Source organism: Balaenoptera musculus, chromosome 1 (genome assembly GCF_009873245.2).
Source record: "Balaenoptera musculus isolate JJ_BM4_2016_0621 chromosome 1, mBalMus1.pri.v3, whole genome shotgun sequence".
NCBI lineage: Eukaryota > Metazoa > Chordata > Mammalia > Artiodactyla > Balaenopteridae > Balaenoptera > Balaenoptera musculus.
This window is the reverse complement of record NC_045785.1, coordinates 176,312,558-176,329,498: the sequence shown is the minus strand read 5'-3', so window position 1 is coordinate 176,329,498 and position 16,941 is coordinate 176,312,558. Positions and strand designations below refer to the sequence as shown.

Below are 16,941 nucleotides of genomic sequence, written 5' to 3'. Positions count from 1 at the left end.
AAAGAACAGTCTTGATAAGAGGTAGGAATGTGGGCAAATGCCAAAGGCAGGAAGAAACTGTCATGCTTATGGAACTGCAAATGTGCAGACAGACCATGGGGACAAAAGGAAGAGTGGCAGGAGATGAGGTTAAAAATACACGCAGGAGCCACTTTATGTAGGGTTTTCTAGGCAACGTTAAGTTTGTTATTTAAGTGCCACTGGAAAACCCTGTAACTTTTAAGCCAGAAAGTGACATAATTTGATTTTCAGGTCACACCTTCTGTAAGGGAAAAACAATAAATTTAGATAAGGGATCAAAAGGGGGACAACCGTGAAAGCAGGAAGCTCAGTTAGGACTATCACCAATATTCTATAGCGGTGCTACCCAAATTATGTGCAGTTAAGCATAAGGTTTTTCTGTAAACTTTCCAAGGTCAACTGAATAAAATACAGTAACAATGAACAGGTAGAAAACTGGCCACGCACCTGGATGTTGTGCCAGTACGGTACCCTCAATTCCTATCTGTATCTTGTTAGGGACCAGAACTAAACAGGTCATGGACTAATATCAATACTTTAAGATGCACTAGTCTAGAGAAATGCTGGTGGTTTAGACTTGAGTTGTGGCAGTGGAGATAAAGAGAACAGATAAATCTGGAATACAGAAAAGGTAAATTTGACAGAACTCACTGACATATTAGATGAGAGGAATAAGCAAATGAGAAAAATAAAGAATAACTCCTAAGTCTTGGACTTAAGAAGCAGAGTTGATAGCGGTGTCATTTATTCATGAAGAAGCAGAAGAATGTGAAGTAAGACATCTTGGGAAAAATATCAAAGAGCAAATGTTTTAAGGTTTAATCAGTTTTAAGATGCCTATGGCACATCCAAATGTTAAACAGTTAACAGATGATACCAGAGGTAGGAAGAATCAGGGACACAAGTTTGAAAATCATCAGCACATAGATTTGAAACTATGGAATGAGGTAATCCAACCAACACCTAGGTTATAAAGTGGATCACTGAACAGGGCTAACTCTCTCTCTCAATCTCACATGAGCAGTAAGCAGATAAACTAGAGTTACAGAGTTACGGGTACTCACCTACCCATTTCAGAAGACCTATGAAACAGAAGTAAAGAATGAAAGCTGGAGAAGTGCAGTATGTGATGTACACGCATTAGAAAGAGGCAGCAAGAGCAGGGACATGTGCAAGAGATTTAATGTGGCTATAACAGGAAACAACATTAAGCTCCAGGACTGTAGCTTATCAAAGGCTTGTGTTTCTTAATTCACTGGAAAGCATGTGTCTCTTGTCAGTTATATTCCCTAAATGAATGTTTAGAAGTTGGGAATAATTGTAAACACTTTAAAATATTAAATTGACCCAGGGACTTGCCTGGCACAATTAGTGCTAAATAAATATTTGATGAAAGAATAAATAAGAAAAAATGATCAAAAAATGGGACACCATGGGACTTCCCTGGTGGTCCAGTGGTTAAGAATCCACCTTCCAGTACAGGGGGCGTGGGTTCAATCCCTGGTCGGGGAACTAAGATCCCCCATGCCTCGCAGCACAGCCAAAAAAAAAAAAGGAACACCATCCTTGAGTTCCTTTACTGAAGGAAAAAAGAATAGGTAGTTCAGTCCCCTATTTGCAAATAATTCAAACTCTACCTAACAAATAACAGTATAGATCTATGCTGTCTCATGTATAACATGTTACATTGCCAGAAATGTTTTGTGGTTTTTTTTTCAATTTTAAAAAGATAATCCAGGTGAACATGCCATATATTGCACAATATGCCTTCAAAATTGGGCATCAGCCAATAAGCAAATACATTTAACAATCTGCAAAACAAAAATTCACTGATCGAGACAAATAAAGATGACAAACTGCTAACGCCCACTCAAGTCAGGTCTTACTGACAAATGAGCATTAAAAACTTATAAAATAATCACTGCTTTTGGAATGGTGGGTAGGGATTGTGGACCTATGGGAGTCAATCAGTGAGTGAAAGAAGAGGAGACCTCACATGGATGGGCATCAGAGTATTTGTAATGAGACATTAGATAAGATTAATTTCAACCATTTTAATCACCATGGCAGAACAATTGAAAAAGAAAGATGGAATATTAGGAGCTGAAAAGACCCACAGCTCCTTACCTCACATGTGACCTTCCCCAGGATCACATAACTTACTAGCTGGTAGAACCCAGCTCCCTTCGCTTTATTACATGGCACATTTGAACAACTGGGTTTACTCAGGTATTAGTGCCACCCCTACCCCTTTCCTTTGTCTGCCAAATGATTTTGAGAAAATGTGAAATGGAGACAGTTATTTATCACACAGCACAAAACAGAGTTAGAATCCTCAGGTGGTGATTTCTTCCTTTTTATACCATTTCTGAATTTCTCATGTGATCTTCTTTAGACTGACCAACTACAGCCTGCCATCCCTCCCTTCCAAGGGAAAACAAATAATTCTGTATCTATCATTCAACTGCCTCCACAATATTCCTCTACTTTACAGGCTGTATTCCTTGGGTCCAACTCAGTCTGCCCATTCCTATTTCCTTGACTTTTTTTCTTCGTTCCTGAAAAGAGCTCCTTTAGCTTCTCCTAGTTTCTGGCACTGAGTACATGGAAGGCATTCAAATAATATTTATTAAATTTAATTGCTCTTCCTTATACTCTCATTAACAGCTTTTGGTATGGTCTTCTCTACTGAAAAATAGTGCCATGGTCCTGTCATCTGAAATAAATTACATCCAATGTGCTCCAAATTTAACAAAGATTTCAAACAAACCCATCATTTAAAAAAAAAAGTAAATACTAGTCATGTCAAGACCCAGGTTTATGGATCCAAGACAGTGAAAGAGCCTACAAAACCATCCCAATATAAACCTCTTAACATCATGCTTTTAAAGTGCTTCCAGAAATTTGAATACCTGTAATCTACATAATTTTAGCATTAGGCTATGTGCGAACGTACTATGAATAAAAAGATATACAAATCTGCACTACTGACACTAACAGACTGAAAAGGAAGATCACCCAGTCAAATTCCTGACTGTGCCTTTTCAATTCTTTTCATTTTCTTCATAGCCACTTTTAACAGCACTGATACTATGCTAAATGCAAAAATAAAACAAACAAACACTAAAATCAAACCCAAAACACCTAAAATGAATATAGCGTTCATATCTACATGCATTTATAAAGATCAATCTTTTTAGGTACTAGGAAGAGGAAAAGAAAATATTGCTAACATACTGGGTTGCCAAAAAGTTCGTTCAGGTTCTTCCATAAGATGTTACAAAAACCCGAACAAACTTTTTGGCCAACCCAGTAACTTCAATACTACCCTTGCTTATTAACATACATATTTTTAAAAATGATTCCAGAACCTAATATGCTCAATAACACAGATATCTGAAAATCTAAACATCAAAGCTGCTTATCAGTCTATTAAAATTATGGTTCTATGCTTCTGTAGGAAAAAACAAAAATCACATCCACCGTGCTATCATGGAATTCAAACAAGGAATTGATGGGGGAATGGGTACATAATAAATAGTTTTTTAAAACATTCTTCTAAAATCTTAAAAGCATTTTCTTAAAAATTTTCTTTAACTCTTCAACTATCCTATTTAGTCAAGTAAATGTTCTTATACTAGTTTTGAAGTATTTTAAGTAAAATTTCAATTCCTTCAAAGCATTATACATTATCAAAAATTTTCACTGTCATGATTATAGAAAAAAACAAAAATCAAAGTTTTATATTTTTACCTGGTCTTGGTACCGGTTGTGCTGCAGGAGTCTGCGTCTTACGGGCCGAGGCACCCTCCTTTAAAAGAATAAAAATGGGTATGTTAAAGTTCCTTTGCATAATAAACACTTTCATTTAATTACTGCAAAGAAATTCCGTATCTCTGTCTCTCTCTCAGTCACTCCACTGAACACGCTATGAGTTTAAAAAAAAAAAAAAAAAAGGAAAAACCTCCCCTTATCTTTTATGCTATTGGTTGTGAAGTAGTAAGAGAAATCTTTAGTGGAAATATATTTAAATTGTTACCATCAATAGTTATTGTAAGTAGGTAGTATTTTTCAAATATTCAATGATTTGCTTAATTGCTGACAATTATAATATTCTCAGAAATGTCATTACCAGTTTAAAAATCAAGTCAATCTTTTTTTCCCTTAAAGAGTCGCAAAATGAATAAATGATACATAATCTCACATTAGAAAGATGAAAGTGTTACTTTGAGTTCATTAAAAAAAAACACAAATATTTCAAATTAAATGCCTTTTAAAATATTCAGGGGAAATAATCCATTTATAAAGATGAGATTTGTTACATTTAAGAGTGGTTGAAAATATCTTAAAAACTGAATAACAAATCTCAACTAATTACTAAGCATGTAATATATACAAGGAAATATGCTATGTATTGAAGTACATCAATTATATACTCAAGAATAAATGCCTCTGAAATGCTTAAGATACTTCAAAACTTATCTATATTTAGTGCAATAGTTTCAATCATATTCACACTAAATTCTTCATTAAAACATTTTTCTTTATAGAAAGCTACAAGTGTAAATTTCAAAAACAACTAGTAGCTCATGGAGATTTTATTCTAGCTGTATTCAAGTGAAGGAAATTTGATAAATATCATGGAAGTTACATAAATCCATAATAATAAAAATCACTACTACAACCGCAGAAACATTTCTAAAGAAGTCCTGCTAAACAATGTTAATTTTAATCATATTAAATTTTCTTCAAAAATTTGGAATGGTAAAATCATTTGGAAAGATAAGCTATCCCAAAGCATCTTTTTTTTTTTTTTTTAATGATTATAAAAATTAGCACCAACACAGAGAATGTATTTCACTTGGAATTCAGTGGGATTCCTGGCATTCAGTTAAAAAGCCAGGGCTTCCCTGGTGGCGCAGTGGTTGAGAATCTGCCTGCTAATGCAGGGCACATGGGTTCGAGCCCTGGTCTGGGAAGATCCCACATGCCAAGGAGCAACTGGGCCTGTGAGCCACAACTACTGAGCCGGCGCGTCTGGAGCCTGTGCTCCGCAACAAGAAAGGCCACGATAGTGAAAGGCCCGCGCACCGCGATGAAGAGTGGCCCCCGCTTGCCGCAACGAGAGAAAGCCCTTGCACAGAAACGAAGACCCAACACAGCCAAAAATAAAAAAAAAATAAAAAAAAAAAAAAGCCAAAGAAACCATTCTTTACTGCAAAAAATAATAGCAGCAGAGGCAACCAGCAAAAACTTTTTGGGGAAAAAAGGTACCTGAAGACAGCAGAACATCCTTTCCCAATATTTTCACTGTTATGCATTCAGTTATACATTTTGTGGTTAAAACTGAGTCACTCTGGTTGCTGGTTTCATGGATGTGTTAAGTTTGTGAAAATTTGTCAAGCTTACTAATGATATGGTCACTAGACTACAAGTAAATTATATTCAAGTAAAATTTTAAATGTGAAGAAAGTCAGTTATTATTAAGGTGGAGAGCATATTAAACATTTAACTTCATTTAACGTGCTGAAATTTCTGATTTATATTTTTCTCTAAGTTCGTGTTAGGGGACACAACGGCTTTTACTCATCTTTGTAAATCTAGTACCTAGAACACTCAACAAATGTGTGTCATATTGAACTGAGTCTAGACTTCTAAAAATCAGAAGCCAAGGGATAATCATTAAATAGAAATCAACTAGACATTACATAATAAAATAACTAGATTAAGCTTTAACCATATTACTTTTAAATCCTTATATGTAAATACAGACTCATTGGGTATGGTTTAAGTACACAGAGAAGGAAGAAAAATAAAGGAAATGAGACAGGAAAAACAATGAGCACACACATATGGAGACCTCTTTCTGTCTGCATTTGACTATAAGGCTGGTTGAATCCAAATCAAAGCCCTCTTCACCTGAATTGAGTAGACTTAGATAAAAATCACTAGAATACAGCACTATGTGCGTATTAAGAGAACTATCCAAACCAAAACTGATCCAGCTGACTACTAAAATATACCTACACTATATGAACAAAGAGTATGGCTCTTACAGCATGGGTCAGCAAAGGGGCAAGCATATATATGTAATACGAAAAAAAAGTCTTTTCCATTACAAATTATTACCCTTAAGTATTTCTGTCTACAAAACTAGACCCCTTTAAATATCAATAATGGGCATTTTATGTTTACCAAGTAAGCAATCTTTGCTTGATGACCCTTTCCCATTCCAAATCATTCCTTTTGGCAATAAGCCCCTGGTTCCTGGTCACTGCACAAGACATATGTCCTGGGCTAGGTCTATTGAGAGTTCTTCTTTGATACGTGTTTTATAAACTGGAGCTCGCCAGTCACAAGGCTATAAGGAGGTTAAGTCTAAAATTACAGATAACCGTGTCTCTTGACTCATGGAGAAAACCCATCTGCAGACGGACATAATGAAGTTACAGTTAGGAAAAACAGTGACTGAAACCGCCCTGGCCAGGCAAGGACAGTAACAATCTGCATGAGTTATTTTACGACAGAAGATCCTGTAAGGAACACGGAACTAACAAGCCACCACCAACCAGAAGAATATGGGAAAGGTCAAAAGGACAGAGGAGATGCCAGTCCACATGTCCTACCAACCTCCCAGAATCCTCCTCACTGGAATCCATCTTGGCTGAGCGGTTCCGCACGCCACCAGAAAGGACCCTGAGTCAGAATGATGGGCCAGAGACAACCCGGAAACTAACCCCACCACCATAAAACCTGAGACTGCGAGCCACGTGGCAGAGCAGTCCTCCTGGGTCACCTTACCCTCCTGCTCTCCACCCGGGTGCCCCTTCCCAATCAAGCCTCTTGCTTTGTCAGCACGCGTGTCTCCTCGGACAATTCACTTCCGAGTGCTAGACAAGAGGCCACTCTCGGGCCCTGGAAGGGGTCCCCCTTCCTGCAACATTACCAGCATGCAAGAAAACACTCATAATATCTATCTAGTTCTAATGGCCTGTAAGACCTATTCTCCTGCTAACTCTTCTTGATTCTAAGAGCCGTTAAAATCCCTCATCTCATTCTATGCACCCCACACAAACAAGTTTTGTCTTAACTAGTTGAGCAGAATCTGTTAATTGCAACCAGAAGAGTGTTATCTAATTTTGTCTTCTCAGATTCACTGAAAATTCTGAGTTTCCAAAAGTCACTATAGTATAACTTTGCTTAATTCTGAAGTAAACACACACAAATAAGCTCAAACGCACATGAACATACACAGCTATGACACTTCAGTAGGCTGTGGGCTCCTGGAATGAAAACCGGGAGACCTTCGCTAATCACGTCGTTCGTTCATGGCCATTTCTAGGACGCCCTAGCCAATACTAAGAGCTAAAAGCTCCTTCTACTCTGACCTGCATTATTTTGAAATAAATTTGTAGAAGTCATTGCATAAAGACCTCAGAAACCATATAATCCAATCCCAGCACTCTTTACTCTAAAGATGAAGAGACAGAGGTGAAATAGTTTTTCAAAGGCTACATAGTGGTATATCTGGCATATATTAAGAAACAGAAATAATAATTGGCAGTAATGTGGAGTAAACCGACAGTTCTATATTTTTAAAGATATTTGGATTGGGGGGAAAATACTACTCAGCTGGGAAAAGAAAAGTATCAGCACAAAAACAACTAAAAGAGCTGACAAGTTGTGCTAACTGGAGAGGAAAACCTGCTTTCTCTTAAAAAGTCAGAATCATTACAATTTCACTAAGACTTGAGGCATTCTGGAAAAGAAGTAACTGATAAAAAGGGATGGGGGAAATAGTGATAGAATCATATTTGCAAAACATAACAAGACAAAAACAAAGTAAACTGTTTACAGTCCTTCCTTGCCTTCTTTTAGCAAATGCAATAACCTAAAATCTTCTGGTATTGGGAGACAGAATAGTGGTATTTGCTGCTTAAACAAGTAGAAAATAAAACCGTAATATAAAATATCATAAGAAAGAATATTTGTAACAAGTATCAGTATGCAAAATATACTATATTTAATTTTGAAAAATGCTATTTATATGAAATTTAATGAAATACTGAAATTGCTTAATGAGGAAAACATACAGAATATATATGCAGATTCTAGGAGTTTATAATCTACCTCTCTGACTACTGTATTTATGAGAGGAAAAGTAGTATGTTTAAAAAAGTAAACAAATACTAATTTACAGTTGCATGTTTTTTCTTTTTAAAAAGTAACTCATTCCCATCAAATCTGGATTTGATATTCACAATTCCCAAGTATCAGGATTTTTTTCTTTCAGCAACTGAATTTTTAAGTTCACTGAGTGAGTCTTCAAGTATTTTGGAAAAACTATGTACAAAAAGGAAACTGCAACTCTGAGCAAATCACAATGAGGCTGAAAAGCACTAAAGGTTTCAGGAACAAAACACTCCAACACAAATTTTAAGTAGACTTGTCATAACCTGGGGGCATATGTATACAATGTTTGCCAATACAGAAAATAGCTGACACATTTCTAAAATATAGTATAGTATATCTATACAGGCATACCTCAGAGATACTGCAGGTTTGGTTCCATACTACTGCAGTAAACTAATATCATAATAAAGTGAGTCACACAAATTTTTTTGGTTTCCCAGTGCATATAAAAGTTATGTTGACACTATACTGTAGTCTATTAAGTGTGCAATAGCATTATGACTTTAAACAATGTACATGCCTTAATTAAAAAAAACTTTATTGTTTAAAAATGCTAGCCATCCTCTGACAAGGCAGGGTTGCCACAACCTTCAATTTATTTTAAGAAAAAATGCAAAACCTGCAAAGCATGTAGTACAATAAAACGAGGTATGCCTGTTAAATATACAGATTTGATACCTCTATCAAATTTCTCATTATGCTATATAATTACTTGTCTACTTCTTCCAACCAGACCATCAATTACTCGAGGTCAGGGACTGTCTATCACATGTCCAATGCCTGTTATAGAGAGCCTGATGCATGGTATATATGCTTAATAAATATACATTAAGTAATTAATTAAAACAAATCCATGCCTTAGCATTACTAATTCACTACTGTTATACTGGTTAAACTGCTTTAATCTGTTAAATGAAGATGGTAAAAGTATCATAAAAGATTACTGAGAGAAACAAAATTTATTTATTCATTCCACATACTTTCATCGAGAGCATCAAGTACCAAACAAGAAACTGGGAATGCAGCAGTATAAACAGAAGCCATGTGGTCCCTGCCCTTATGAAATTGGCAGTCTAATGGAGGAAGCCAGTGACTGAATAAATGAATGAACAGAAGTTTAAAAATTAGAAATATAATTACATATGTATTTAATTATTCATCATGTGCATATATGTGTATTTGTCTGTAAGTGTGTATGTGTGTATATGTCTGTGTGTCCAGCTCACTGCCCAAGATAAAGAGGGACTAATAACTGTTAAACCACCTTCTTTCCATAAAGAGACATTCTCTATACAAAGATAAGAAAAGAACTAGCAAACCAAATTCAGCAGCATACTGAAAAGATTATATGCCATGACCAAATGGGATTTATTCCTGGAATACAAGGATGGCTCAACATATGGAACTCAATCAGTGTAATAAATCACATCAACAGAATGAAGGGAAAATGACCTCATGATAAAACTTCATGATCATCTCAATTAATGCAGAAAAAGCATTTGACAAAAAAAGTCAACATTCTTCCACGATTTAAAAATTAAAAACCCTCAACAAACCAGGAACAGAAGGAAACTTCCTCAACATCATAAAAGCTATATATATATATGAAAAATCCACAGTTAACACCATACACAATGATGAAAGATTGAAACCTTTTCCCCTAAGATCAGGAACAGGATGTCCACTTTCCCCACTTCTACTCAACATAGTACCTGAAGTTCTAGCCAGAGCTATTAGTCAAAAAAAGAAATAAAAGACATCCAAAATCTGAAAGGAAGTGATAAAATTATCTCTTTGCAGATGACAAGATGTATATGTAGAAACCTAAAGATTCCCGGGGTGGGGAGGTTGTGCAGGGAACAGACGCCCTACCACAACTAATCAACTATTTCAGCAAAATTGCAGGGCGTAAAATCAACACACAAAAACCCACTGCGCTTCTATACGCTACCAAAGAGCAATCTAAAAAAGAAACGAAGGAAACAATCCCATTTGTAATGGCTTTTAAAAAATCAAATACTCTGGAATAAATTTAACCAAGAAGGAAAAAAACTTGTACATTGCAAACTACAAAGTGTTGCTGAAAGAAATTAAAGCCATAAATAAACGGAAAGACATCTATGTTCATGGACTGCTAGAATTAACTATATTAAGATTTCAATACTACCCAGTGCAATCTACAGATTCAACACAATCCCTGTCAAAATCCCAAAGGTGTCTTTGCAGAAAGAAAAACTCATCCCAGAATTTATACAGAATCTCAAGGAACCCCAAGGAGGCAAACTAATTTTGAAAAAGAACAAAGTTGGAGGACTACAACTTCCAGATTTCAAACCTTACTACAGAGGTACAGTAATCAAAACACTATAGTAGGGCATAAAGACAGACCTATAGACCAATGGAATAAGACAGCCCAGAAATAAACTTTCACATACATGAAAGGTGCTAAGTCCATGCAATGGGGAAAGGATAGTCTTTTCAACAAATGATGCTGGGAAAACTGGATATGCACATGCAAAAGAATGAAGTTGGACCATTATCTTACATCATATACAAAAATTAACTCAAAATGGATCAGAAGCCTAAATTTGAGAGCTGAAACTTTAAGACTTACAGAAAAAATCAAAGAGTAAAAGCTTCATGACATTAGATTTGACATCAGTTTCATGGATATGATACCAAAAAGTACAGGAAACAAAAGAAAAACAGATAAACTGGACTTCATCAAAATTAAAAGCTTTTATGCATCAAAGGACACCATCAACAGAGAGAGAAGTCAACCCAAAGAATGGGAGGAAACACTTGCAAATCATTTATTTGATAAGGAATTAATATCCCAGACATTTGGTTATAATATTATTCTGGATGTGTCTGTGAAGATGTTTCTAGATAAGATTAACATTTTAATCAGCAGACTGAGTAAAGCAGATTGCCCTCCCCAAAGGAGATGGGCCTCATCCAATCCACTGAACAGAACAAAAAGGCAAAATAAAAGAGAATTCACTCTGCCTGGCAGTGGTCAAGCTGGGACATGGGTATTCTCTTGCCTTAGCCTCAGACTGGAGCTTACACCACCGGCCCTCCTGGTTCTCAGTCCTTCAGGATCAGACTGAAGCTTTACTATCCCATCAGTTCCCTGGGTCACCAGCCTGACGACTGTAAATCCTGGGACTTTTCAGTCTCCCTGAGCACATGTGCCAATTCCTTATGATCAATCTATCTATCCTATTGATTGTTTCTCTGGAGAACCCAAACTAATATAGCAATAAAAATTTGGATCAAAAGAGAGGAAAAGACAGTGAGACAGAACACAAAATCTTTAAAGAGGTATTCTTTCATACTGGGAAAATGTCAGGTTTTTAAAAATTATTTATCTGTAGATTAAAAAATTACATCCACATGAATGTAGATGAAATGTTAATCTCAGCACTGCAATTAGAAACAAACCAAAGCATGTGTACTGATCTCCTTTAACACCAAAGTCTATAATGCTCACAGACCTTCTGGTACAAATGAACAATTCTTTCTCACTGAGTTTTAATAAAAGCACTATCATTCTCACTTAAAACTGGCAGAATTGTTTTTATAGTGGCAGAGGGATACGGGTAAGGTAGAAGGTCCACAGGCTCATTTGTGTAGCTTATGGATCCATGGACTAAAAACAAATACACTGATGTTAACTAGAGACAGAATAAATCAGTGCAAAAAAAAAAAAAGCTTGATTTACAAGTCTTGAGCTCTAGGTTCTAGCTTTGGCCCTGCCACATTAAGAGTAGACCTTCGAGAAAAATCACCGCCTCTCAGGGTCTTAGTTACCTTGCCTGTAAAATGAGGAAACTAGATTTTTAGATGACCTCAAAGGTCCAATTCTGCTCTGAAATTCCATTATTCTAATGTAAGTAATACCTTTTCACTAGGAACAATGCCATTACAGTACAACCCGAAGGGTCCAATTAACTGATTAAGTTTGAAGACATAATTCAATGTGAGTTTCTTCAAACCCATACAGCTTATAATTTTGCTCTATAGCTTATAAATTTGCTCTTCTTTTGTTTTGTGTGAATAAATAATATTCTCCTGCCCAGCTCCCTCTATCAAAGGGTACACGTTTGGAATTATATTAATTTCGTTGTTTTGGGAACCAAAGATTATAGCTACTGGCAATATAGGTAGAAAGGGAAATAACAATATTGTAAGCTTTAAAAGAAAATATTCAATGTTTTACCATTTAATGATTCAAGAAACTGACTAAGGAAGCTAAAATAAAACACAGACCTGTACATACTTAACTATCTGAAATCACACATACTAAGACAGGCAACTGAAATGTTGTGAAACATTATAAATTCCAGAGATGTTAATAAATACAAATTCTGTGAAAAGTTACAGAGGAAATATAGATAAACCTCAAAGTCTACTATGAGGATGTTTATGAAAAGGAAACATACTAAATATGTTAATTAATAAGTAATCAGGGAGACACTAAAAAAATGGAGGGTACAAACAGAAATATATAAATTTTCATTTTTTTAATTTTAGTTCACTAAAACTCAGCAACTGTACTATCTGTGAGCCCTCTTTTTATTTATTAAAAGGGGATAAAATATTAGAAATACATAAAAATTAAACAGATAAAAATGTAACATAAAACCGACTACAGGGCTTCCCAGGTGGCACAGTGGTTAAGAATCCGCCTGCCAGTGCAGGGGGACACAGTTCGTGCCCTGGTCCGGGAAGATCCCACATGCCTCAGAGCAACTAAGCCCGTGCACCACAACTACTGAGCCTGCGCTCTAGAGCCCTGCAAGCCACAACTACTGAGCCCGTGTGCCGCAACTACTGAAGCCCACGCGCCTAGAGCCCGTGCTCCACAAGAGAAGCCACCGCAATAAGAAGCCCGTGCACCGCAACGAAGAATAACCCCTGCTCGCCGCAACTAGAGGGAGCCCGCGCACAGCAACAAAGACCCCATGCAGCCAAAATAAAATAAAATAAAATAAATAAATTTATTTAAAAACAAAAACAAAAACAAAAACAAAAAAAACCAACTACAATTGGGAAGATCAAAAGTATCAAAGCAGTGAAACTGAGTGAGACCACAGTGAATTGTACAAGACAATCTGTACCTGAAGGGAAAAACTGTAAATAACTATATAACATTTACTTCTAGTTATCTGTGCCATCTTTATAATGATTTGTGTACCCATCAAGTCTAGAAATCCCTTGAAAAAAAGGAACCTAACGATGCAGTATCTCATATGCTCCTGTAATTTGTGTACATGCTTAGTGCATTTGCTGAACGTAAGTGAATCCGTTGGGCATCCTCTAAGAAATTAGGGAGGGGAAGAAATCAAACCCTAAAGTCAACCCTTACCCCTTCCTAATCCTATAACCTTTGCCTCTCTCTTTTGCAAAGTTTTGAAAACTTTGCAAAGTTTCTTTATACTGAAGTCCCTATTGCCAACCAGACCATAAACAATCATTCTGAAGACAGCTACGTACGTGAATTTAGAATCAAGTACACTCAATGTTCCCAGGTCACCTTAAAAAAGCCCCCTTGGGGAAAACATTCTATTTAGTTACTTCTGACTTTTGCTTTCGTTCCTTATCTACTAAAGCTATTAAATAAGAAGCATTTTTCAATACTAATAATTCATATTTGGGTAACTATGCTTCTTTGTGAAGTTTTAGTGGACTTGTAAGTTCTAACATATTATATCTACCTGAATTTACAAACTGTCACACTTTGTAACGAATTAATAGTGTTAATATTTTAAAATACTCTTATGTGCTGGGGAGCAGGGAGTCAGGAGTAAGACGCCTGAAATAATTTAAAGGTGCAGACCTAGCAGGCTTCAAAACTCTATGTAAGAAATATTTTACACTGACCCCTCTAACAATCTAAAATTAAATGCACAGGTAACATTTTAACCTATGTATGTAAAATTTTTAATGGAAACCAATATCCTAGCAATATACTCTGTATTACAATTATGTTTTAGATTCATTTAAAGAAGGTCTCACACAAACACACACACACACACTGAGACACTCAGAAGGCCTTGCTGTTTTCAAAGATTGTCTCCCACACTACAGACTACCTTCCCTGGCCACACTCACTAAATGCCCTTCAATTATTTTGTCAGCCAAACACACCTTCCCTCGTAAACTTCTAGAACACCTCCTAGGAAAGTAGTATCAAGCCCAGTACTGCCTTCATTGATAACCCCAGCGCTAACCTCTAAGACTATTCCATGTGTGCCAAATAACAACTGAAAGATTCTAGTTGATTCGTGCTAAAAAGAAACAGCTATGCTACTGAGAAACCAAAGAACATACAAGCAAAAAGGCATACCTCGTTTTACTGCACTTTGCAGATACATTTTTCCACAAATTGAAGGTTTATGGCAACCCCATGTTGTCAGATCATGGTTAACATTTTTTAATTAAGATACGTACATTGTTTTTTTAGATATAATGCTATTATCGCACAAAGTATACTGTAAACATAACTTTTCTGTGCACTGGGAAACAAAAAATTCATGTGACTCACTTTATTGCGATTTCGCTTATTACGGTGGTCTGGAATGGAACCCCAAATATCTCTGAAGTATGCCTTTACTATTTTTTTAAATTAATTAATTAATTTTTTTTTTGGCTGCGTTGGGTCTTCGTTGCTGCGCGTGGCTTTCTCTAGTTGCGGCGAGCAGGGGTTGCTGTTCGGTGCGGTGCGCGGGCTTCTCATCGCCGTGGCTTCTCTTGTTGCGGAGCACGGGCTCTAGGCACGCGGGCTTCAGTAGTTGTGGCACGTGGGCTCAGTAGTTGTGGCTCGCGGGCTCTAGAGCGCAGGCTCAGCAGCTGTGGCGCACGGGCTTAGTTGCTCCACAGCATGTGGGATCTTCCCAGACCAGGGCTCGAACCCAAGTCCCCTGCATTGGCAGGCGGATTCTTAACCACTGAACCACCAGGGAAGTCCCTGCCTTTACTATTAAAGTACTTGCCAAATTACTGCTGATTTTAGATGCTTACATTTTCCCTTAGGATCATTAACAGTTTGTTATGAATTAAACCAGATAAAGGTGTCTACAGTTAGTTTTGAAAGAGACTTTTAAATTTAGCTCTGCTTTCAAGTCTAAAGAAATTCTTAAACAATATGAGAAACTGCAGCACAATCTTGTGAAAACTGAAGGAAAGAGTAAGGCAGGCAAACACTGACACTTGTGGTCATTCTGAGATTGCTAATTTGCAATCAGCTAATTCCTGCTTTGTGAGTTCAAAGAAAAGCAAAACTGGTTCATAAATCTTATATTAACTTCAAAGGAAAATGCCAAATTCTTAATAAACACAATATTTTTTTCAAAAATGGAAAACTACTAATATTAAATAGCCAAAAATATGTTATTTGTCCAAATCTTTTATGTAATGAAAAAGATGTCATCTGATTTTGAGTCAAAATAGTCAAGAGATATAAACTCCAAGCAAACACTGCTATGCAAAATTGCTGATTGATCTCAATAAAATTAAAATTGGTATCTAAATAACTGTGTCAAATGGAATTTTTCAGAGTACTACGTTGGAAATTACACCTAATCCAAAACATTAAGATTTTTCTCCAGCACTGGAAAAAGATAGCTAGTTCTTCAGGTGAAATAAATGGCCTGCATTTAGGGGCCAAAGAGTCAGACTAAAGCACAAACAGGAATGGAGACTAATGTAGGGAAAACCAGATTCATGTTCCCCTCCTCACATTACTCAAGGCTATTAGCTCATTCTCAGTGAACAGAAATCACCCACCATGGTTGAAGTGTTCTCCCCACAACCCTTTTTCCCTTATTCTTTTTACCAAGGACATTTAGTTGAATTTATATAGATAGATGAATAGTATAATACTTGTCTTTCTTATTACATATTGAACAAATCTGTACCTGATTGATCATGTAATAATCACTCAGAAACTATTAACAACATGAATAAAGAAGTAATAATTATTTCTGTACCCAGTAGAAACTAAGAGTTAGGAGGCATAGCAAATCCTGCCTTTAAATTCTGACTCCTTAGGGGATATTCTAGACATGCCCAGGAAAATCCTAAAATGAGCCTGGACGATGCTGGCCAGAATGCATATGTGATAGTAATATCCATCTATTTTCCCACCAGGGGTGTGTTCTAAAATTGAAAAACAGACCTATGCAAGTAAAAATTACAAGACATTTATAACTATAAAACTTAACAAAATAGCTGCCAGTTTGCTGAGTCTGACAAAGAAATCTGTCACATTTACTGAGAAAGTTTAACCATAGAAATCAGATGTTAAAAGAAATTAGACTAAAGGAAGAACTTCTACAAGCTTGCCTGTCATAAGATTTTTACCATTTCTCTTGGCTGGAAACATGCAGGTTGCTAGAAAAAGTCACTAAAGGAACTTTTATCTCACGTCTGCTGTTTTTCTGTAAAGTTCCTAACCAGCTTAACTTAAACATAAGAAACAGGATGCAGTTGTACCTAGAAGTTTAAAGTAAATTCTGATTCAGTCAGTACACAGGTACCCTTTCATTTGCTTTCAGGAGTCTCCTTTGCTGTGTAAACACTTTCCCCATCGCAAGCACAGTTGAGACAATAGTCCACTGGGAATTCAGGGGCTCTACCTAATACTGCAAGGAACCACTAACCAGCAGGTTACCTATGGAGTTCTCTTAATAATCAAGATCCATAAGAAATCCAGTGGGC

General features: G+C 36.4%; 1 protein-coding gene across 1 annotated transcript in view; it reads right to left on the bottom strand.

Annotated features, from left to right (window-relative positions):
- Window positions 1–16,941, bottom strand: part of CDC73 (cell division cycle 73) — an 87,250-nt gene that overhangs the window by 18,245 nt on the left and 52,064 nt on the right. The window contains exon 11 of the mRNA XM_036860156.1: window positions 3,775–3,832. Coding sequence (XP_036716051.1) covers window positions 3,775–3,832 — 58 coding nt within the window. The remainder of the gene's footprint in view (window positions 1–3,774; window positions 3,833–16,941) is intronic.